Below are 24795 nucleotides of genomic sequence, written 5' to 3'. Positions count from 1 at the left end.
TCCTTCTTTGTCTCTTGTAACATTCTTTAAACTATTTTGTCTAATATGAGTATTGCTACTCTAGCTTTCTTTTGATTTCTGTTTGCATGGAATGCATTTTTCCATCCTCTTACTTTCAGTCTGTATGTAGCCCTAGATCTGAAGTTGGTCTCTTGTAGACAGCATATATATGGTAGACACATATCTTAATCTCTCTGAGTTTGGTTCCCCTTTTATAAAATGGAGATAATAATATCTATATCATAGGTTTATTGTGCGGATTAAAATGGGACAAGGTAACATTAAGCCCTAGCACAAAGTTTAGCATACAGTTGGCAAACTGTTTAACGTTGATTTCTTTTGCTATTGCAGCCAACAGAGGGCAGAGAATTCAAAGTGCAATTTTTTTCTCCTTCCTTTGTGGAAACATTATTTTTAATGGTAGCATATTTGGGAGCCATCCTTCCTGCTAACTGGTACAGCTGAGGCAAGGAGTCCTAACTAGAGTGTCTTTCTGCCTCAGCCCATAGGCAGGGATCACTTGCTTGGAAGTTCACTACCCTGAGCCCTGTCTTTCCTGCTAGTGGTAATAGCAACAAGCAGGTGAGCTCTTCTGTCTATCTTGAGACATGTGGCGTGGTAGAATCCTGCTTCAGCAGTATTCTCCTGCCACATCTACCACACATGATCATAGAGGTTAACCTAATATAAACTCTGTTTTTCACTGGCAGTAACAAGTAGCTTTTGCTTTCTCTTGAGGACTAAGTTTCGTTGTGATTGACCATTTTCACTATAGCTCTTGAAGTCAATCAACAGGAACCTATTCCACCATTGGTCTAGGAATTATGTTTTGAAATTTTCACATGGTTTCAGGGAATTGTCCTGTGAATTTTCTTCTGGCAAATGACTCAGTTTTGCTTCCTACTAGAAACTTTACATCAGCCTATGGGAAATACTTGTGTGGTTTTATTAATCTGAAAGTGTGAGGGGAAGTATTTTCAGCTGGCATTGGTGTCCATCATGAATAGGTTCATTTATAAATAGTAAATCCTCAGAGGTCAGAATCGTTCAGTTAAGATTTTTAAATATGATACCAAAAACCACTTGGTTATAGACTTCATTAAAATTAAATACATTAAGTACACCTCAGCAACAGCTAAGAGGGACTTCCCTGGTGGTCCAGTGGTAAAGAATCCACCTTCCAGTGCAGGGGATGCAGGTTCAGTCCCTGGTCGGGGAACTAAGATCCCACGTGCCACGGGACAACTAAGCCTGTGCACCACAACTACTGATCTTGCACACCTCAACTAGAGAGCCCGCATGCTGCAAACTACAGAGCCCACACACCCTGGAGCCCACGTGCCACAAATAGAGAGAAGCCTGAGTGCTGCAACGAAGAGCCTGCATGCCACAGCGAAAAGATCCCACATGCCTTAACGAAGATCCTGTGTGCCTGCAATTAAGACCCGACACAACCAAAATAAATAAACAAATAAATAAATAAAATATTTTTAAAAAAACAGCTAAGAATTTTTATTTTTCCTTTTTGATTTGTACTTTTTTTGAATCAAAGACCATCATATTGAAATAAGATGAATATTTAATGATTAAAGTAAGTGAGAAAGGACAGCAATGAACCAAAATAGATAATACAATACTTAAATGATCTAATAAAATTATAACCAAACAGTACTGGGTGGGTCATCCGTAGGGATGTTGAAATTATGCAGATGTTAACAGGATATGGGACAGAGGAATAGAGGCAGTAAAGCCAGGTGCCAAGTCTACCCTGAAAATCCGGGTGACCAAGAGACTGACAAATGTATTGCCTTGAAGAGTAGTAGAGGGTGATATGACAACACTGCATGAATTTAAAGGGCATTGCTCTTTTTCATAGGTGATTTCTCACTATCAATGTAAAGAACAGCGTGATGTCCACAGATTTGAGAAAATCAGCAACATTATTAAGCAATTTAAGCTGAGCTGCAGGTAAGAGATCTTATGTGATGTATTTATCTCTGGAACAAATTGTCATTTTTTGAGAGGTTCAAATAACTATAGTAGACTGCACTTCTATATTCTTCTTTATATTAAAAATAAAGCTAAACTCTAAGGGAGCCTACAGTTGACAGAAGTGAAAGACACCTTTAATGCAAAGTCAACTGATGCAGAAGAAGCATATGAAAAATATCTAAGCAGAGTACCCCTTCAAGATGTTTGATACTATTTGGGAAAAAAATAAACAGAAAATGTCCAAGAGAGTTTTGAAAAACAAGAAAGGAGAATTTACCCTACCAAATACCAAGATTTACTATAAAACTACGGTAATTAAAATAGTGAGGGACTGATTCAAGAATGGTACAAAGTAGAGAGTCTAGAAATATCTGATCATATTGTCTCAGCTTTGTTTAAATACAATTTGAATCTTAGCATTGTGAATATAGGAAGAAGGAATGGCTGAACATCATAATCTAGTAAAGATTTAATAATCAAAATTCTTATCCTGGTAAAACTTTGATGCCCAGACAATAGAATAAGTGTAATTGTTTCCCTTTTATGTCATAGCACACTTTGAGACTTTCTGGCATGTTTATTCTAATATTTTTAAGAAGAAATAGCAAATGGCATATAAATATCATTACCCTTTTTGTTTTCAAAGAAATGGGATCATTTCTAGAATTTCAGCATAACTAACATTCAAAAGATACAGTTATTAACCTCAATGATAGGGAAATTTCAACTGAATAAACTTCTTAAATATTAGAGAAATCTTTGGTAACATGATTTTTAATATGAATCTAGGTCTAAGCCCACTTTTCATTTCACAGTCAGTATCGAGTCCTAATCCACTTTCTAAGTCACTTTCCAGCACGTGTTAAATTTGTCATTAGAGTTTCCTTGGAAAGCAAAGTGGGATTAGTGATTAACTGTCTTAATGAGGTGGTGGATTGAGATATAATGCTATGAAAATATTTAACGTGAAAAATAAGAATGTCTTATGTTGCTATTATTTTATGTTCTTTATTCACTTTTCTCCTTTCTCCTATAGCAAGCTGGCTGCCTCTTTCCAGAGCATGGAAGTCAGGAACTCTAACTTCGCTGCTTTCATTGACATCTTTACATCCAACACTTATGTGATGGTCGTGATGTCTGATCCATCCATTCGTAAGTTTAAACTTAGCCGACATAGGTTCAAAGCCACGTATTTTTTAAACTAATTTCCCTAAAGGTAGTACGTTATTAAAGATACTGAAAAGCTATTTAGTAGTGCACAACACTGTGAATGTACTTAATGCCACTGACCTATACATTTGAAAATGGTTAAAATGGTAAATTTCATTTTATGTGCATTTTACCACAATGAAAAATAAATTTAGTACTAGTGGTAAATACTTTTTATTTAATAGACATATTTTGAAACTTAATTTAGACTTTAGGGTATTATATCTTCTTCATGGGAACTTTAAAAATTACTTATGTATAGTTACTACATCTAAGGATTTTAAAGAAAAAGAACCCAAATGTATGACTTAGCTCCATGTGGGGTAGATTTTTAAAAGACTAGTCAATCTAAGCTCTGAACTATTAAATGTTGAACCATTTTATATGTCATTGTATATTCCTAAGTACCATACTCCCATATTTCTGTTATGAGCATAAAGAGAGATATTTGGTGCTTCCATGCCATAATAGCCATATCCATCACAACCATTGAAATAAAGGTTCTAGCAGTATTTCCAGGATGCTCCCAGAAGTTTAAATTATCTCTTAAGTTATCTATCTTAGGTTAATATTAGAATACAACATAAGATAATATTCTTTTTTGCTATTAGCTCCAAACCAAAAGAGTTTGAAATTTTATTTTGAAAATACTATGTTTAGAATATAAACAAATCTTTTATTTATTCAGAAAAATTAAACTCTGGTTAACTTGGGACTTATGTTCTCTGTGACATACATTGAGGGATTTGGCTCTCTTTTGTTTATTTGTTTTTACTAGTCAATTATTCCTTTGGCTGCTTGTACTTAGTCTGTTGGTTATCTTCCCTACCCCACCCTCAGCTTCTGCAGCTACTCTGATCAATATCCGCAATGCCAGGAAACACTTTGAAAAGCTGGAAAGAGTGGATGGACCAAAGCAGTGTCTTCTTATGCGCTAGAACATTGCCAAATGCTGTTTCAGAAAAAAATTGGAATACTGTTTCTTAATCTTAATGTTGTATTAGTATATATAGGCTCTGAAATGTTGTGATGCTTATCACTTCTGTATTTCTTCCCTACTCCCCAGTCTTAATGTTTAACCTTGAATGCTATTTACTCAAATAGCCAGTGAGGAGTTAGAAGATGAGCTGTTTATGAAGTTGGTGTGACATATAAATAGGTGATATATAAGTGTTCTGATAACAACGTTCTAATAGTGCAGGTGTTCTGTTAACCTGGTTCCAGTTGTTGTGTATGCCAAAGCCTTTCCCAGCGTCATCTTGTATTCCTTACCAGAGAGTAACCTATACGTTTGGAATATTACTGTTTTCTCAGCATGCATTAAAAATATTCCTTAACTACAATTGTAAATAAACTTTTGCTGTTAGGGATTTCAGTGTCTGTTTTTCTTTTCCTTGTTTCTTCAACTTTTCCCTAAGAAAGAGCAAATGAATTTCAGTTATCCTAGGGGAAGGGGACCTGCTATTTGGGAAATAGTACAAAATAAAGTTGGATAGGAAGGATGAGCCAAACGATAGCCTTAAAGCTAGGCAGAAGAGTTTTGGTACAATGTGATAGGAAACGACAAAGGAATGTTGAAAGAAAGTTAACCTATAGGCTGACTGATGGCAGTCGGAGAAGCTGTGGTAGTAATCCAGGCCTGAGGTGTATTGAAAGCCTATTTCAGGATGCAACTGGAGAAGGAATGAATAAAAAGTTGAGGGAAAATAGTGTTTATGAGATGTAAGTCTTCTTTCTGTGAGGTCCAGGAATGGTTAATTTTATATATTCCGTAACACCTGGTGGGATGTGCCTTCATTATACTAGTTAAGTAGTATTAAAACCTCTTTCAGGGCTTCCCTGGCGGCCCAGTGGTTGAGAGTCCGCCTGCCGATGCAGGGGACACAGGTTCGTGCCCCGGTCCAGGAAGATCCCACATGCCGCGGAGCAGCTAGGCCCGTGAGCCATGGCCGCTGAGCCTGCGCGTCCGGAGCCTGTGCTCCGAACGGGAGAGGCCACAACAATGAGAGGCCCGCGTACCGCCAAAAACAAAAAAAAACAAACAACAAACAAACAAACAAAAACCTCTTTCAGGCTGGGAGTTTATTTGACTTCATCCCCTAAGGAAAAGATGAGGCATTGTGAACTGGGAGGAATGGAGCTTGACAACACTGACTAGAACTACTCAAAGCCCTTTTTCAGTTTCCATAGAACTGAAACAGCACAAAAGCATTTAGGGAATCTACAGCAGAGTAGACTCATCTCAATTTTCTTGTCTCTATGTCATAAAGAAACTTCTTCCAGACTGCCAGAACCTCACCTTTCCCCATCTTATTGTCCCCAATTGAGATAGAGTTTTTACTGAGCAACAAAGAACATGTTGTTTTTTAGGCAGTTTATCATTATGTAGATTAAAAATATCAATTCTTAAAAGAATCTCATTGGACTAATTTTATCAACAGTTGTATTAATCTTCTACAGAAGGAGAGTTTTTTAAGTAGGTGTTCCAGATTCTTTATCCTAGTAACATCTAGGAAAATGAAAAGAGCAAATGAACCGTGGAAGTTCCCACATGAACCGCGGAGCAGCTGGGCCCGTGAGCCATGGCCGCTGAGCCTGTGCGTCCAGAGCCTGTGCTCCGCAACAGGAGAGGCCACAACAGTGAGAGGCCTGCGTACTGCAAAAAAAAAAAAAAATAGTAATAATAACACACACTGCTGTCCCACCCGCTACCACTGAGAGTTTCAGATTCAGTAGGTCTCGGGTGGGGTCCATGAATCTACATTTCTAACAAGTTCCCTACATTTCTAACAAGTTTCTAACAAGGTGTTGCTGATACTGATCCTGCTGGTCCACAGACTATATTTTGGGAACCACTGCTTTAAGGAAAAGAAGACGAAATGTAGACCTGGAAGCAGGAGTGGGAAAACATGTGCTCACCAGGTTTGTAAGGATGAGTTGAAGGCATTATACCAAATAAGATATATGTAGTTTATACCAAATGTAAAATAGATAGCTGGTGGGAAGCAGCCACATAGCACAGGGAGATCAGTTCATGCTTTGTGACCACCTAGAGGGTGGGATAGGGAGGGTGAGAGGAAGACACAAGAGGGAGGAGATATGGGGATATATGTATACATATAGCTGATTCACTTTGTTATAAAGCAGAAACTAACACACCATTATAAAGCAATTATACTCCAATAAAGATGTTAAAAAAATAAACACGTTAAGAGGTTAAAAAAAGATACATATAAAAAAGAGGTAAAAAAAGATATATATAAATCAGACCACTGATTCTCAAAGTAATCTAAAAGTTTGTAAAACACTGTCTTAGATAAAAGCAATGACTAGGTAGCTCCTATTTCATAAGTAATGTGTTGCAAATGGAAACCATTGCTAGCATAGAGTATGGGTAGTGATTTGTGTAGGGACCTAACTTTTTCCAGTTTCAACCAGCTTTATTTGCTAACTTAATAGTATATATATCATGAAAATGTAGGTGGGTTGCAAATGAAAACAGTGCTACCTTTTGTTCAGTATTTACTAAGTGTCATGTTGTAAATGCTTTATAAGGATTGTCTCATTAGTCTTTACAAGAACCCCATGAAGTAAGTACTATCACTATCCCACTTTTTAGATGGGGGAATTGGGCCCAGAGAAGTAAGAAACTTGCCCACATTGAAACAGTAGTGGTAGAGCTGGGATTTGAATTCAGGTATTCTAACTCCAGAGCTTGTGCACTTAAACTTAACCTTGAAATTGTATGGCCTTCCTGAATTTAAGGGCCTTCTCAGGATGGAGAGTTTGAGGTGCATCCAGGTATGGTACCTAGCTGTGAGACTACCACTGTGTTGGCTACTATGGAAATAGTAAGCCAAATGCTTGTGAACCTGTATTACTCTTGTTTTCATTGGGGCTTTGCCACATGGAATAAGAAGCTTTACCACAGTTGGCAGTGAAAAGCAGAGTCGAATAGGAGGGGGAAGAAAACAAATCTCTAGCTTGAAGGATTTAGGTCAAATCTAAGTAGTTTTTCAGTATTTGTGGGTTTTCCCCAAGAATTGGACTACTGTGAGCAGTTAGTTATAGCCTCTACTTCTCTGAGGCCTTTTAAAAATAGGAGGGAAAAAGTTTGTAACTCTTTTGGATCTCCCACAGCAATATTTTGCAAAGGCCAGCTTATGATTTCCCACTTAAATTCCTGACTTCCTTATAAAGCAGGAAATCAGTCAGGGTCTTCCTGCAGTCTTCACTAACAAAATTTCCAGCCTCATTGCATGTAAATGTCCCCACTGCATGTGATTTAGTGGAACATAATCAGCATTTTTTTCCAGCTTTATTGAGGTATGATTGACAAATAAAAATTGTATATGTGTAGGTTGTACAATGTGATGTTTTTTTAAGGTGTACAACATTATGATTTAATATACAAATACATTGTGAAACGATTACCACAATCAAGTTAATTAACACATCCATCACCCTACACAGTTACCTTTTATTTTTCTGTTAAAGAACACTTAAGATCTACTCTCTTAGCAAGTTTTAAGTATACAATACAGTATTCTTAACTATAGCCACCATGCTGTAATTAGATCCCGAGAACTTATTCATCTTATCACTGGAAATTTGTTCTATTTGACTAAAATCTCCCCATTTCCCACACCCCTCAGCCCCTGGCATCCATCATGCTATTCTGCTTCTATGAGTTCGACATTTTTAGATTCCACATATAAGTGAGATGATACAGAATTTGTCTTTCTCTAACATCTTGCATAGCATTATGTCCTCAAGGTCAGTCTGTGTTGTCACAAGTGGTTACATTGGAGTGAAGGAGGCAGAAACCATACTCACTGGGCCTGAAGAGTATGTGGATGGTGATGAAGCAAAGCAGTGACAACTGCTTCAAGAAGTATAGTTATGTAGGGAAGAAAAGAGGATGGCAGCAATGTCCAGGGAAGTATTTTTTCATAACTCCTGAAGAATTTCTTCCTTAGGCTGGTCTCATCCCAAAAGAAATTTCTCAAAGTCTGACCAGCAGCTTCTGAGTGAAAGATTGCCTCATTTATAATCTATTTTCAACACCACATATATGCTCCTCTTGAGCACTTCTTGAAACTGGAAAGACCAAACTCAGTGTAGAAGAGAAAGTAGCCAAATTCTCACCCCATAAAAAACAGGAAACTGAATTTCTTTGGAGTAGCTCAATTGAAAACAACTAACTTTTGGTAGCTCCCTTCATTGTAGCTCCAGAACAACAATTATGATTTCCAACATTTATTGATTGCTTACCATATATTATGCACTCTTCTAAATATTTATATTAATTATTTAATCAATTATTTAAGTATATTAATTATTTGTTAATATATATTAATTCATTTTGTCCTTAAAATTCCACTAATTCGGTACTGTTATATATGATAAAACTGAGACACAGAGAGGTTAGGTTACTGGCCTACAACTCACATGGTTTGTGAGTGACAGAGCCTGGACTTGAATCTAGGCATCTAGTGTGTGCCACTAACCTCTTCTGCTGTACTGCCTGAGTAGCAGAACAGATTTTAGAGAAGGGGATGTCTGCACCTTGTATTACTCAGGAACTTCAGAATAAGGTAGATAGAACTGGACAGACACACTATCTCTAGATGAGATTTAATCTAAATAGCCCCATAGGGTATCAATTCCAATTTCCCTTCATATGCTAGTAAGCATTGACTGAGAAGCCCTGTATATTCAGCTGTTTTAGACGTGGTTAAGAAGACAGTCTGGGGGGGACCTTGAAGATGGCGGAAGAGTAAGACGCGGAGATCGCCTTCCTCCCCACGGATACACCAGAAATACATCTACACGTGGAACAACTCCTACAGAACACCTACTGAAGGCTGGCAGAAGACTTCAGACCTCCCAAAAGGCAAGAAACTCCCCACGTACCTGGGTAGGGCAAAAGAAAAAAAGAAAAAACAGAGACAAAAGAATAAGGACGGCACCTGCGCCAGTGGGAGGGAGCTGTGAAGGAGGAAAAGTTTCCACACACTAGGAAGCCCCTCCGCGGGCGGAGACTGCGGGAGGCGGAGGGGGGGGCTTCGGGACCGAGGAGTAGTGCACAGCGACGGGTGCGGAGGGCAAAGCGGGGAGATTCCCGCACAGAGGATCGGTGCCGACCGGCACTCACCAGCCCGAGAGGCTTGTCTGCGCACCCGCCCGGGCGGGCGGGGCTGCGAGCTGAAGCTCGGGTTTCGGTTTTGGACGGAGCGCAGGGAGAGGACTGGGGTTGGCGGCTTGAACATAGCCTGAAGGGGTTAGTGCACCACGACTAGCCGGGAGGGAGTTCGGGGAAAAGCCTGCACCTGCCGAAGAGGCAAGAGACTTTTTCTTCCCTCTTTGTTTCCTGGTGCGCGAGGAGAGGGGTTTAAGAGCGCTGCTTAAAGGAACTCCAGAGACTGGCACGAGCCGCGGCTAAAAGCGCGAACCCCAGAGACGGGCGCGAGCCGCGGCTAAAAGCGCGGACCCCAGAGACGGGCGGGAGACGTTAAGGCTGCTGCTGCCGCCACCAAGGGGCCTGTGTGCGAGCACAGGTCACTCTCCACACCCCTCTTCTGCGGAGCCTGTGCAGCCCGCCACTGCCAGGTTCCCGGGAACCAGGGACAACTTCCCCGGGAGAACGCGGGCCTCAGGCTGGTGCAACGTCACGCCGGCCTCTGCCGCAACGTCACGCCGCCTCTGACGCCGCAGGCCCGCCCCGCACGCAGTGCCCCTCCTTCCCCCCCCTCACCCCCGGCCTGAGTGAGCCTGAGCCCCCGAATCAGCGGCTCCTTTAACCCCGTCCTGTCTGAGCAAAAAACAGACGCCCTCCAGCGACCTACACGCAGAGGCAGGGCCAAATCCAAAGCTGAGCTCCTGTGAGCTGTGAGAACAAAGAAGAGAAAGGGAAATCTTTCCCAGCAGCCTCAGAAGCAGAGGATTAAAGCTCCACAATCAACTTGATATACCCTGCATCTGTGGAATACCTGAATAGACAAGGAATGATCCCAAATTGAAGAGGTGGAATTTAGGAGCGAGATCTATGATTTTTTTCCCTTCTCCTCTTTTTGTGAATGTGTACGTGTATGCTTATGTGTGACATCTTGTCTGTATACTCTTGCTTCCACCATTTGTCCTAGGGCTCTATCCGTCCATGGTTTTTAAAAAAAAAAAAAAATTTTTTTCTCAATAATTAATTTTAATTGTAATAACTTTATTATACTTTACCGTCGTTCCTTCTTTCTTTCTTTCTTTCTTTCCGTCCTTCCCTCCTTTAGACAACGAATCACCCCAAATTGAGGAGGTGGTCTCTGAGAGCAAGATTTATGATTTTTCCCCCTTTACCTCTTTTTGTGAAGGTGTATGTGTATGCTTCTGTATAAGATTTTCTCTGTATAGCTTTGCTTCCAACATTTGTCCTAAGGTTCTATCCGTCCCTCTTTTTTTTTTTTTCTAAATATTTTTTAATTCAATAACTATATTATACTTTATTTTATTTTTACTGTATCTTCTTTCTTTCTGTCTTTTTTCCTTCTTTCCCTCCTTCCTTCCTTCCTTCCTTCCTCCCTCCCTCCCTCCTTTCTTTCCTTCTTTGCTTCTTTCTTCCTTCCTTCCTTTCCTCCTTTCCTTCTTTCTTTCCTCATACTTCTACTAATTCTCTCTACTTTTTCTCCCTTTTATTCTGAGCCGTGTGGATGAAAGGCTCTTGGTGCTCCAGCCAGGAGTCAGGGCTCTGCCTCTGAGGTAGGAGAGCCAACTTCAGGACACTGGTCAACAAGAGACCTCCCAGCTCCACATAATATTAAACGGTGGAAATCTCCCAGTGACCTCCATCTTAACACCAGCACCCAGCTTCACTCAACGACCAGCAAGCCACAGTGCTAGACAACCTATGCCAAACAACTAGCAAAACAGGAACACAACCCCACCCATTAGCAGAGAGGCTGCCTAAAATCATAATAAGGCCACAGACACCCCAAAACACACCACCAGACGTGAACCTGCCCACTAGAGAGACAAGATCCAGCCTCATCCACCACAACACAGGCACTAGTCCCCTCCACCAGGAAGCCTACACAACCCACTGAAACAACCTTAGCCACTGGAGACAGACATCAAAAACAACGGGAACTACGAACGTGCAGCCTGCAAAAAGGAGACCCTAAACACAGTAAGATAAGCAAAATGAGAAGACAGAAAAACACACAGCAGATGAAGGAGCAAGATAAAAATGCACCAGACCTAACAAATGAAGAGGAAATAGGCAGTCTACCTGAAAAAGAATTCAGAATAATGATAGTAAGGATGATCCGAAATCTTGGAAGTAGAATGGACAAAATGCAAGAAGCAGTTAACAAGGACCTAGAAGAAATAAAGATGAAACAAGCAATGATGAACAACGCAATAAATGAAATTAAAAGTACTCTAGATGGGATCAATAACAGAATAACTGAGGCAGAAGAACGGATAAGTGACCTGGAAGATAAAATAGTGGAAATAACTACTGCAGAGCAGAATAAAGAAAAAAGAATGAAAAGAACTGAGGACAGTCTCAGAGACCTCTGGGACAACATTAAACGCACCAACATTCGAATTATAGGGGTTCCAGAAGAAGAAGAGAAAAAGAAAGGGACTGAGAAAATATTTGAAGAGATTATAGTTGAAAACTTCCCTAATATGGGAAAGGAAATAGTTAATCAAGTCCAGGAAGCACAGAGAGTCCCATACAGGATAAATCCAAGGAGAAATACGCCAAGACACATATTAATCAAACTGTCAAAAATTAAATACAAAGAAAGCATATTAAAAGCAGCAAGGGAAAAACAGCAAATAACACACAAGGGAATCCCCATAAGGTTAACAGCTGATCTCTCAGCAGAAACCCTACAAGCCAGAAGGGAGTGGCAGGACATACTGAAAGTGATGAAGGAGAAAAACCTGCAACCAAGGCTACTCTACCCAGCAAGGATCTCATTCAGATTTGATGGAGAAATTAAAACCTTTACAGACAAGCAAAAGCTGAGAGAGTTTAGCACCACCAAACCAGCTTTACAGCAAATGCTAAAGGAACTTCTCTAGACAAGGAACACAAGAGAAGGAAAAGACCTATAATAACGAACCCAAAACAATATAGAAAATGGGAATAGGAACATACATATCGATAATTACCTTAAATGTAAATGGACTAAATGCTCCCACCAAAAGACACAGATTGGCTGAATGGATACAAAAACAAGACCCTTATATATGCTGTCTACAAGAGACCCACTTCAGACCTAGAGACACATACAGACTGAAAATAAGGGGATGGAAAAAGATATTCCATGCAAATGGAAACCAAAAGAAAGCTGGAGTAGCAATTCTCATATCAGACAAAATAGACTTTAAAATAAGGACTATTACAAGAGACAAAGAAGGACACTACATAATGATAAAGGGATCGATCCAAGAAGAAGATATAACAATTGTAAATATTTATGCACCCAACACAGGAGCACCTCAATACATAAGGCAAATACTAACAGCCATAAAAGGGGAGATTGACAGTAACACATTCATAGTAGGGGACTTTAACACCCCACTTTCACCCATGGACAGATCATCCAAAATGAAAATAAATAAGGAAACACAAGCTGTAAATGATACATTAAACAAGATGGACTTAATTGATATTTATAGGACACTCCATCCAAAAACAACAGAATACACATTTTTCTCAAGTGCTCATGGAACATTCTCCAGGATAGACCATATCTTGGGTCACAAATCAAGCCTTGGTAAATTTAAGAAAATTGAAATTGTATCAAGTATCTTTTCTGACCACAACGCCATGAGACTAGATATCAATTACAGGAAAAGATCTGTAAAAAATACAAACACATGGAAGCTAAACAATACACTACTTAATAATGAAGTGATCACTGAAGAAATCAAAGAGGAAATAAAAAAATACCTAGAAACAAATGACAATGGAGACACAACGACCCAAAACCTATGGGATGCAGCAAAAGCAGTTCTAAGGGGGAAGTTTATAGCAATACAAGCCCACCTTAAGAAGCAGGAAACATCTCGAATAAACAACCTAACCTTGCACCTCAAGCAATTAGAGAAAGAAGAACAAAAAAACCCCAAAGCTAGCAGAAGGAAAGAAATCATAAAAATCAGATCAGAAATAAATGAAAAAGAAATGAAGGAAACGATAGCAAAGATCAATAAAACTAAAAGCTGGTTCTTTGAGAAGATAAACAAAATAGATAAACCACTAGCCAGACTCATCAAGAAAAAAAGGGAGAAGACTCAAATCAATAGAATTAGAAATGAAAAAGGAGAAGTAACAACTGACACTGCAGAAATAAAAAAAATCATAAGAGATTACTACAAGCAACTCTATGCCAATAAAATGGACAATCTGGAAGAAATGGACAAATTCTTAGAAATGCACAACCTGCCAAGACTGAATCAGGAAGAAATAGAAAATATGAACAGACCAATCACAAGCACTGAAATTGAAACTGTCATTAAAAATCTTCCAACAAACAAAAGCCCAGGACCAGATGGCTTCACAGGTGAATTCTATCAAACGTTTAGAGAAGAGCTAACACCTATCCTTCTCAAACTCTTCCAAAATATAGCAGAGGGAGGAACACTCCCAAATTCCTTCTACGAGGCCACCATCACCTTGATACCAAAACCAGACAAGGATGTCACAAAGAAAGAAAACTACAGGCCAATATCACTGATGAACATAGATGCAAAAATCCTCAACAAAATACTAGCAAACAGAATCCAACAGCACATTAAAAGGATGATACACCATGATCAAGTGGGGTTTATTCCAGGAATGCAAGAATTCTTCAATATACGCAAATCTATCAATGTGATAAACCATATTAACAAATTGAAAGAGAAAAACCATATGATCATCTCAATAGATGCAGAGAAAGCTTTTGACAAAATTCAACACCCATTTATGCTAAAAACCCTGCAGAAAGTAGGCATAGAGGGAACTTTCCTCAACATAATAAAGGCCATATATGACAAGCCCACAGCAAACATCATCCTCAATGGTGAAAAACTGAAAGCATTTCCACTAAGATCAGGAACAAGACAAGGTTGCCCACTCTCACCACTCTTATTCAACATAGTTTTGGAAGTTTTAGCCACAGCAATCAGAGAAGAAAAGGAAATAAAAGGAATCCAAATCGGAAAAGAAGAAGTAAAGCTGTCACTGTTTGCAGATGACATGATACTATACATAGAGAATCCTAAAGATGCTACCAGAAAACTACTAGAGCTAATCAATGAATTTGGTAAAGTAGCAGGATACAAAGTTAATGCACAGAAATCTCTGGCATTCCTATATACTAATGATGAAAAACCTGAAAGTGAAATCAAGAAAACACTCCCATTTACCATTGCAACAAAAAGAATAAAATATCTAGGAATAAACCTACCTAAGGAGACGAAAGACCTGTATGCAGAAAATTATAAGACACTGATGAAAGAAATTAAAGATGATACAAATAGATGGAGAGATATACCATGTTCTTGGATGGGAAGAATCAACATTGTGAAAATGACTCTACTACCCAAAGCAATCTACAGATTCAATGCAATCCCTATCAAACTACCACTGGCATTTTTCACAGAACTAGAACAAAAAATTTCACAATTTGTATGGAAACACAAAAGACCCCGAATAGCCAAAGCAATCTTGAGAACGAAAAAAGGAGCTGGAGGAATCAGGCTCCCTGACTTCAGACTATACTACAAAGCTACAGTAATCAAGACAGTATGGTACTGGCACAAAAACAGAAATATAGATCAATGGAACAGGATAGAAAGCCCAGCGATAAACCCACGCACATATGGACACCTTATCTTTGATAAAGGTGGCAGGAATGTACAGTGGAGAAAGGACAGCCTCTTCAATAAATGGTGCTGGGAAAACTGGACAGGTACATGTAAAAGTATGAGATTAGATCACTCCCTAACACCATACACAAAAATAAGCTCAAAATGGATTAAAGACCTAAATGTAAGGCCAGAAACTATCAAACTCTTAGAGGAAAACATAGGCAGAACACTCTATGACATAAATCACAGCAAGATCCTTTCTGACCCACCTCCTAGAGTAATGGAAATAAAAACAAAAATAAACAAATGGGACCTAATGAAACTTCAAAGCTTTTGCACAGCAAAGGAAACCATAATCAAGACCAAAAGACAGCCCTCAGAATGGGAGAAAATATTTGCAAATGAAGCAACTGACAAAGGTTTAATCTCCAAAATTTACAAGCAGCTCATGCAGCTCAATAACAAAAAAACAAACAACCCAATCCAAAAATGGGCAGAAGACCTAAATAGACATTTCTCCAAAGAAGATATACAGAATGCCAACAAACACATGAAAGAATGCTCAACATCATTAATCATTAGAGAAATGCAAATCAAAACTACAATGAGATATCATCTCACACCAGTCAGAATGGCCATCATCAAAAAATCTAGAAACAATAAATGCTGGAGAGGGTGTGGAGAAAAGGGAACACTCTTGCACTGCTGGTGGGAATGTGAATTGGTTCAGCCACTATGGAGAACAGTATGGAGGTTCCTTAAAAAACTACAAATAGAATTACCATATGACCCAGCAATCCCACTACTGGGCATATACCCTGAGGAAACCAAAACTCAAAAAGAGTCATGTACCAAAATGTTCATTGCAGCTCTATTTACAATAGCCCGGAGATGGAAACAACCTAAGCGCCCATCATCGGATGAATGGATAAAGAAGATGTGGCACATATATACAATGGAATATTACTCAGCCATAAAAAGAAACGAAATTGAGCTATTTGTAATGAGGTGGATAGACCTAGAGTCTGTCATACAGAGTGAAGTAAGTCAGAAAGAAAAAGACAAATACCGTATGCTAACGCATATATATGGAATTTAAGGGGAAAAAAAATGTCATGAAGAACCTAGGGGTAAGACAGGAATAAAGATGCAGACCTACTGGAGAACGGACTTGAGGATATGGGGAGGGGGAAGGGTGAGCTTTGACAGGGTGAGAGAGAGTCATGGACATATACACACTAACAAACGTAGTAAGGTAGATAGCTAGGGGGAAGCAGCCGCAAGGCACAGGGATATTAGCTCGGTGCTTTGTGACAGCCTGGAGGGGTGGGATAGGGAGAGTGGGAGGGAGGGAGACGCAAGAGGGAAGACATATGGGAACATATGTATATGTATAACTGATTCACTTTGTTATAAAGCAGAAACTAACACACCATTGTAAAGCAATTATACCCCAATAAAGATGTTTAAAAAAAAATAAAAATAAAAAAAAAAAAAAAAGAAGACAGTCTGCTCGCAAAAACAGGTTTTCCCACAATACTGGAAACTCCTTGAGGGCATAAACGTGTCTATTTTCCCTCCACACTGACTCCACAATATAGGACAATTCCTGACATGTCATAAGCATTCGATAAATAGTTGATGAATGAATGAATAAAGCTTCCATTCTAGACAGCCCCTAGAGAGGGAGCAAGCAATGCTGGCTGGATTAATTGAGGTCAAGAATAAATCTAACTCTAGTTACTAGCTTTTAGATTGTTGTATAGTAAGACTTTTTTTTTAGGTTTTCCTTTGGAGGCAGGGTTCAAATTCCTGAGCAAGCTGCTTGGTGTTTTTCTGAGCCAGACTGCTAAAATACATCCTGAAACTTTGGGCAACATAAAGGCATTCTGCTGCTGTGGACCTTTGAGAATAAGATCAGTTCTTTTCACACTTTGTGACATAATCTGAGGTAAGGAGACATTGTCTTACTTTGAGGCTATTCTCATTGGTATCTACGAGGTAAAGGATGACCAAAATCATGCATACTTTATACTTTTCCACTCCAGACACTTTCTCTGCCTCCAGCCATGCTTTCTTAGGTAGAACTCTCAGGGACTGGGGTCTGAAAACCCGAAGAGCAGATGTCTTGTCTTCCTTCTTCCACCTACTCAAGGGGATAGGTGGGGTGCAATTTTCAGTGGCTCAGGTTGCCAAGAACTACCTAGATGTCCGAATATGAAAGACAGTGACTTTTCTCTAAGGTATCCTGGTGTAGAAGTAAACAATTGGGCATTAAATTCAGACCAGGTGTTTACTTCCTAGGTGGATTATTTTGGATAGTCTCTTAGCCTCTCCCAGCCTCAATTTCCTCATCAATAAAATGGTAGTAACAACATCAGCTTCACAAGGCCGTATGTAGAATGAGAGGAGATGAGATAATGTACCTAAAGCTCCCTAACAATGCCTGGTGTATATTTGGTACTCAACAATGGTAAATAATAATAATAACAGCAATAATAAAAGTTCATTCAGTTGGTAAATCCATAGTGAGATGAAGCTGGAATACCTGACTCAGGAGGATGTTAAGGGGGAGATGACTTGATTAACTCCCCATAAACTGGAGCTCTGTACCACTGAAATGTCATGAGGCATTGGATTCCCTACAAATCTCTGGCAATATTGAGCCTGGACAGGGCCACTAGCCTTCTTAAGGCTTCACATGAGCAGAGATACTACTTGTGGTAGTGAGAGAGCTTAGCTCAGAGGTGTGCCTGACTCTCTGTGGCTCTCTACAGACCTGGCTCTGATTTGATAGCCATGCTGGCAATAGCTCCTTTACCTTATCCATATCCATCCTTATTCTACCATACCTTGCTCCTGGCTGGCTTTCCCCCCCAATCTGATCCTCAGTTCTGTCTTCACTCTTCTTGGTCATTCTGGTCTCAATCTCATTCAAGATTGCAACTTCATCAGCATCCTGCCAGAGTAATAGTGATAATAACTGCTATTTTGAGAGCACCTACTATGTAATGGGCTCTTTACTTATATGATTTTGTTTCAACCCCAAAGTAATCTTCCTTACTTAACACTCCCCTGTATGAAACTTCCAGATGGTCCTTACCTTTCAGACATAACTGCCAAATGATAATAAGTGTGAAATTTGCTTCAAAATTACCTGAAGTTGTGTGGGGAGTAGGTAGGTGTATAGATAAAACAAGAGAAGCCATGACTTGATGACTTGATAATTATTAAAGCTGGGTGATGAGTGTAAGGGGTTCATTATATTATTCTCTCTACTTTTGTATATATTTGAAACTTTCCATAATAAATATATTTTAATTAAAGAGAAAAGTAAAACAGACACACATATGCAAAACAAAAATAAACAAAAATTCTCTCAGATGGCCTGTCATCACACAGTACAAATACTGCTTAATAAGACTTACAGGGACTTACATGACATGTTTTGATCTCATTTCGTACCACTCTCCCCTTGGCCTGCTGAATTCCATCCATACTGTTCTCCTTGCTGTTCTTTGAATATGCTAAGCCTGCCTATGTATCAGGGCTTTGCACTTGTTCCCTCTGCCTGGACCACTCCTTTTTCAAATATTCTCTTACCTTCCTCCTTCTTTTCATTCAGGTCTCTGCTCAAATGTCACTTCCTCAGAGAAATCTTTTCTGACTTTGAAAGATAGCTCCACTCCCACTTGTTACTCTCTAGCCTTTAACCGTGTTTTTCAGCTTTTAAAAAGTGCGTATCACTATCTGAAATGGTAATAAACATTTTTTGTTTACTTGTTTATGTTTTGTCTATCCCACTAAATTGTGACTTTTCTGAGGACAGGGACTTTGTCTTGTTCCCTGTTATACCCTAAAACACCTAAAGCAGTCCATGGGGAATGATAGTTCTCAAATGTTCATTAAGAGAACTTAATTGAAGTATAAGTAATTGTCATGGCTCTTAAATGAAGTCCCAGGAAATGTTACTGCCATACTTAAGTCAGACACGTGTGTAACACAGGCAAGGTAATTACTTAGTTCCCCACCAAAGCCAATAGTCTTCAAACACTAATTCAGCATTTTTGAAATTATAATCAGTTTTTCTACTAATATACTTTACATCTCTTTATTTCAAAATAGAGGATTTGGTATGTATTCATTACATATAATGTTCTAAAATCAGACAACTTCTTGGAATACATTTTTTTTTAAACATCTTTATTGGGGTATAATTGCTTTACAATGGTGTGTTAGTTTCTGCTTTATAACAAAGTGAATCAGTTATACATATACATATGTTCCCATATGTCTTCCCTCTTGCGTCTCCCTCCCTCCCACTCTCCCTATCCCACCCCTCCAGGCTGTCACAAAGCACCGAGCTAATATCCCTGTGCCTTGCGGCTGCTTCCCCCTAGCTATCTACCTTACTACATTTGTTAGTGTGTATATGTCCATGACTCTCTCTCGCCCTGTCAAAGCTCACCCTTCCCCCTCCCCATATCCTCAAGTCCGTTCTCCAGTAGGTCTGCATCTTTATTCCTGTCTTACCCCTAGGTTCTTCATGACATTTTTTTTCCCCTTAAATTCCATATATATGTGTTAGCATACGGTATTTGTCTTTTTCTTTCTGACTTACTTCACTCTGTATGACAGACTCTAGGTCTATCCATCTCATTACAAATAGCTCAATTTCATTTCTTTTTAAGGCTGAGTAATATTCCATTGTATATATGTGCCACATCTTCTTTATCCATTCATCTGATGATGGGCGCTAAGGTTGTTTCCATCTCCGGGCTATTGTAAATAGAGCTGCAATGAACATTTTGGTACATGACTCTTTTTGAATTTTGGTTTTCTCAGGGTATATGCCCAGTAGTGGGATTGCTGGGTCATATGGTAATTCTATTTGTAGTTTTTTAAGGAACCTCCATACTGTTCTCCATAGTGGCTGAACCAATTCACATTCCCACCAGCAGTGCAAGAGTGTTCCCTTTTCTCCACACCCTCTCCAGCATTTATTGTTTCTAGATTTTTTGATGATGGCCATTCTGACTGGTGTGAGATGATATCTCATTGTAGTTTTGATTTGCATTTCTCTAATGATTAATGATGTTGAGCATTCTTTCATGTGTTTGTTGTCAATCTGTATATCTTCTTTGGAGAAATGTCTATTTAGGTCTTCTGCCCATTTTTGAATTGGGTTGTTTGTTTTTTTGTTATTGAGCTGCATGAGCTGCTTGTAAATTTTGGAGATTAATCCTTTGTCATTTGCTTCATTTGCAAATATTTTCTCCCATTCTGAGGGTTGTCTTTTGGTCTTGATTATGGTTTCCTTTGCTGTGCAAAAGCTTTGAAGTTTCATTAGGTCCCATTTGTTTATTTTTGTTTTTATTTCCATTACTCTAGGAGGTGGGTCAGAAAGGATCTTGCTGTGATTTATGTCATAGAGTGTTCTGCCTATGTTTTCCTCTAAGAGTTTGATAGTTTCTGGCCTTACATTTAGGTCTTTAATCCATTTTGAGCTTATTTTTGTGTATGGTGTTAGGGAGTGATCTAATCTCATACTTTTACATGTACCTGTCCAGTTTTCCCAGCACCATTTATTGAAGAGGCTGTCCTTTCTCTGCTGTACATTCCTGCCACCTTTATCAAAGATAAGGTGTCCATATGTGCGTGGGTTTATCTCTGGGCTTTCTATCCTGTTCCATTGATCTATCTTTCTGTTTTTGTGCCAGTACCATACTGTCTTGATTACTGTAGCTTTGTAGTATAGTCTGAAGTCAGGGAGCCTGATTCCTCCAGCTCCTTTTTTCGTTCTCAAGATTGCTTTGGCTATTCGGGGTCTTTTGTGTTTCCATACAAATTGCGAAATTTTTAGTTCTAGTTCTGTGAAAAATGCCAGTGGTAGTTTGATAGGGATTGCATTGAATCCGTAGATTGCTTTGGGTAGTAGAGTCATTTTCACAATGTTGATTCTTCCCATCCAAGAACAGGGTATATCTCTCCATCTATTTGTATCATCTTTAATTTCTTTCATCAGTGTCTTATAATTTTCTGCATACAGGCCTTTCGTCTCCTTAGGTAAGTTTATTCCTAGATATTTTATTCTTTTTGTTGCAGTGGTAAATGGGAGTGTTTTCTTGATTTCACTTTCAGATTTTTCATCATTAGTATATAGGAATGCCAGAGATTTCTGTGCATTAACTTTGTATCCTGCTACTTTACCAAATTCATTGATTAGCTCTAGTAGTTTTCTGGTAGCATCTTTAGGATTCTCTATGTATAGTATCATGTCATCTGCAAACAGTGACAGCTTTACTTCTTCTTTTCCGATTTGGATTCCTTTTATTTCCTTTTCTTCTCTGATTGCTGTGGCTAAAACTTCCAAAACTATGTTGAATAAGAGTGGTGAGAGTGGGCAACCTTGTCTTGTTCCTGATCTTAGTGGAAATGCTTTCAGTTTTTCACCATTGAGGATGATGTTTGCTGTGGGCTTGTCATATATGGCCTTTATTATGTTGAGGAAAGTTCCCTCTATGCCTACTTTCTGCAGGGTTTTTATCATAAATGGGTGTTGAATTTTGTCGAAAGCTTTCTCTGCATCTATTGAGATGATCATATGGTTTTTCTCCTTCAATTTGTTAATATGGTTTATCACATTGATAGATTTGCGTATATTGAAGAATCCTTGCATTCCTGGAATAAACCCCACTTGATCATGGTGTATGATCCTTTTAATGTGCTGTTGGATTCTGTTTGCTAGTATTTTGTTGAGGATTTTTGCATCTATGTTCATCAGTGATATTGGCCTGTAGTTTTCTTTCTTTGTGACATCCTTGTCTGTTTTTGGTATCAAGGTGATGGTGGCCTCGTAGAAGGAATTTGGGAGTGTTCCTCCCTCTGCTATATTTTGGAAGAGTTTGAGAAGGATAGGTGTTAGCTCTTCTCCAAACGTTTGATAGAATTCACCTGTGAAGCCATCTGGTCCTGGGCTTTTGTTTGTTGGAAGATTTTTAATCACAGTTTCAATTTCAGTGCTTGTGATTGGTCTGTTCATATTTTCTATTTCTTCCTGATTCAGTCTTGGCAGGTTGTGCATTTCTAAGAATTTGTCCATTTCTTCCAGATTGTCCATTTTATTGGCATAGAGTTGCTTGTAGTAATCTCTCATGATTTTTTTTATTTCTGCAGTGTCAATTGTTACTTCTCCTTTTTCATTTCTAATTCTATTGATTTGAGTCTTCTCCCTTTTTTTCTTGATGAGTCTGGCTAGTGGTTTATCTATTTTCTTGGAATACATTTTAAGGAGACATAATATTCAGCTAATAAAACAACTCTCTTTTTTCCAGTGAACAATATACATCAAGTACTATTTGGTTTCACAATTCCATCTGACTTAGACTACCAACTTTAGACAACTCCCAGTTGATTGGTCTCAGGTTGGTGATCCAACCTTATAACTTCACAGTGCAGTTTGCAAGTGTGTGTTGCAAAATTATTCATCTGGGGATTAATTAATTGGTGCTGATGAGTGAGTTTTTTTAAATTTCAATTTCCATTTGAATGTTCTTTCTACTTCAGCAGTAGGCAGTAGAGAGACACATTCATATTTCCATAGTTAAATTAAAAATATTATGCTGAGACCTAAGTTATCTAAAGTGCTTATAAAGATCTGGATAATATACAACATGCAGTTAATGAGGCCTAAAACTCTGGTAGATCCCTAAAAAGAGCTGTTGATAAAAGATGAGGTAAGGAAGGGCTTACATTGTACCTTTAAAACTGAGGAACTGCCCTAGGCCTCAACTTTTCCCCTCCACTCTCATTCTGAGTTAATATGATCAACAGCTATTTCTAAAGAGAAAAATATATAAAGACTTTATTATCACACTGATACCACACTTACCTGTTTTACCACCTGGACACTGCTTTCCTGTCAATAGCAACATTTCTATAGACACAAGGGAAAAAAATGGACTATATTTGTAGTCAAAAGACCTGGGTCCTAGTGCACTGCTCAGTCATGCCACTGAGAGGTAAAGGGCAAGTCACTTAACCTCTTCAAGCCTCAATTTCCTCATATGATAATCTGGGCTAATAACATCTATCTCATTAACTCGTTGAACCTATCCTTTTATGGGAATTCCCACAGCACCCACTACATGTCTCTAGCATTGTGCTTCCCAAGTTATATTGAAATGAGATATTTATATCTTTCCCACCAGAACTTCAGCTGCTCATTGGTGGAAACTGTGCCTTACTCATTTATGTAACCCCAAATACTTAGGATTAGGGTCTTAAAGAAATGATGTGCAACTAAACAAAACACTTGTAAAGCAAAAAAGGCATTGAGAGTAGTTGAGAACAATTTTTCAATCAATATTGCTAGCACCTGATTAATATAACATAAATTACAGGGACATTCAAGGTGGCAGAGGAGTAAGACGTGGAGATCACCTTCCTCCCCACAAATACATCAAAAGTATATCTACATGTGGAACAACTCCTACAGAACACCTACTGAATGCTGGCAGAAGACCTCAGACTTCCCCAAAGGCAAGAAACTCCCCACATACCTGGGTAGGGCAAAAGAAAAAAGGAAAAACAGAGACAAAAGAATAGGGATGGGACCTGCACCTCTGGGAGGGATCTGTGAAGGAGGAAAAGTTTCCACACACTAGGAAGCCACCTCACTGGTGGAAACGGGGGTGGCAGGGGGAAAGCTTCAGAGCCACGGAGGAGGGCACAGCAGCAAAGGTGCGGAGGGCAAAGCAGAGAGATTCCCACACAGAGGATCGCTGCTGATCAGCACTCACCAACCTGAGAGGCTTGTATGTTCACCCACCGGGGTGGGTGAGGGTTGGAAGCTGAGGCTGGGGTTTCAGAGGTCAGATCTCAGGGAAAGAACTGGGGTTGGCTGCATGAAGACAGCCTGAAGGGGGCTAGTGTGCCACAGCTAGCTAGAGGGAGTCCGGGAAAAGTCTGGACCTGCCTAAGAGGCAAGAGACCATTGTTTTGGGGTACTAGAGGAGAGGGGATTCAGAGCGCTGCCTAAACAAGCTCCAGAGATGGGCGTGAGCCACAGCTATCAGCATGGAAACCAAAGACAGATATGAAATGCTAAGGCTGCTGCTGCAGCCACCAAGAAGCCTGTGTGCAAGCAAAGGTCACTATCCACACACCCCCAGCAGCTTGTGCAGCATGCCACTGCCAGGGTCCTGTGATCCACGGACAACTTCCCCGGGAGAACACATGGCATGCCTCAGGCTGTTGCAACGTCACGCCAGCCTCTGCTGCCACAGGCTCACCCTGCATTACGAACCCCTCCCTCCCCACGGCCTGAGTAAGCTGGAGACCCCTAATCAGCTGCTACTTTAACCCCATCCTGCCTGAGAAAGAACAGGCGACCTACATGCAGAGGCGGGGCCAAATCCAAACCTGAACCCCAGGAGCTGTACAAACAAAGAGAAAGGGAAATTTCTCCAAGCAGCCTCAGGAGCAGAAGATTAAATCTCCACAATCAACTTGATGTACCCTGCATCTCTGGAATACCGGAATAGACAACAAATCATCCCAAAATTGAGGTGGTGGACTTTGGAAGCAACTGCAGACTTGGGGTTTGCTTTCTGCATCTAATTTGTTTCTGCTTTTATGTTTATTTTAGTTTAGTATTTAGAGCTTATTATCATTGGTAGATTTGTTTATTGATTTGGTTGCTTTATTCCTTTATTTTTAAAGTGTACATTT

At 39.5% G+C, this 24795-nt stretch overlaps 1 protein-coding gene across 4 annotated transcripts in view; it reads left to right on the top strand.

Moving 5' to 3' along the window:
- RRAGB (Ras related GTP binding B) overlaps positions 1-4567 on the top strand; it is a 50734-nt gene extending 46167 nt beyond the window's left edge. For 3 of the 4 annotated variants that reach the window (XM_022563602.2, XM_022563601.3, XM_022563600.2), the window contains 3 exons: positions 1877-1968; positions 3029-3144; positions 4042-4567. In XM_022563602.2, coding sequence (XP_022419310.1) covers positions 1877-1968; positions 3029-3144; positions 4042-4139 — 306 coding nt within the window. In that variant the 3' untranslated portion in view covers positions 4140-4567. Of the gene's footprint in view, positions 1-1876; positions 1969-3028; positions 3145-4041 lie in introns of those variants that run through there. The other variant, XR_016391360.1, reaches the window with a different exon arrangement.
- The last annotated feature ends 20228 nt before the right edge of the window (positions 4568-24795 follow it).

The sequence above is a fragment of the Delphinapterus leucas genome, chromosome X (assembly GCF_059928025.1).
Source record: "Delphinapterus leucas isolate spDelLeu-1000000601 "Yukka" chromosome X, BTC_Dleu_Yukka2, whole genome shotgun sequence".
Lineage (NCBI taxonomy): Eukaryota > Metazoa > Chordata > Mammalia > Artiodactyla > Monodontidae > Delphinapterus > Delphinapterus leucas.
Note: the sequence above shows the minus strand (reverse complement) of the source record. Positions and strands in the feature narration are given on the sequence as shown.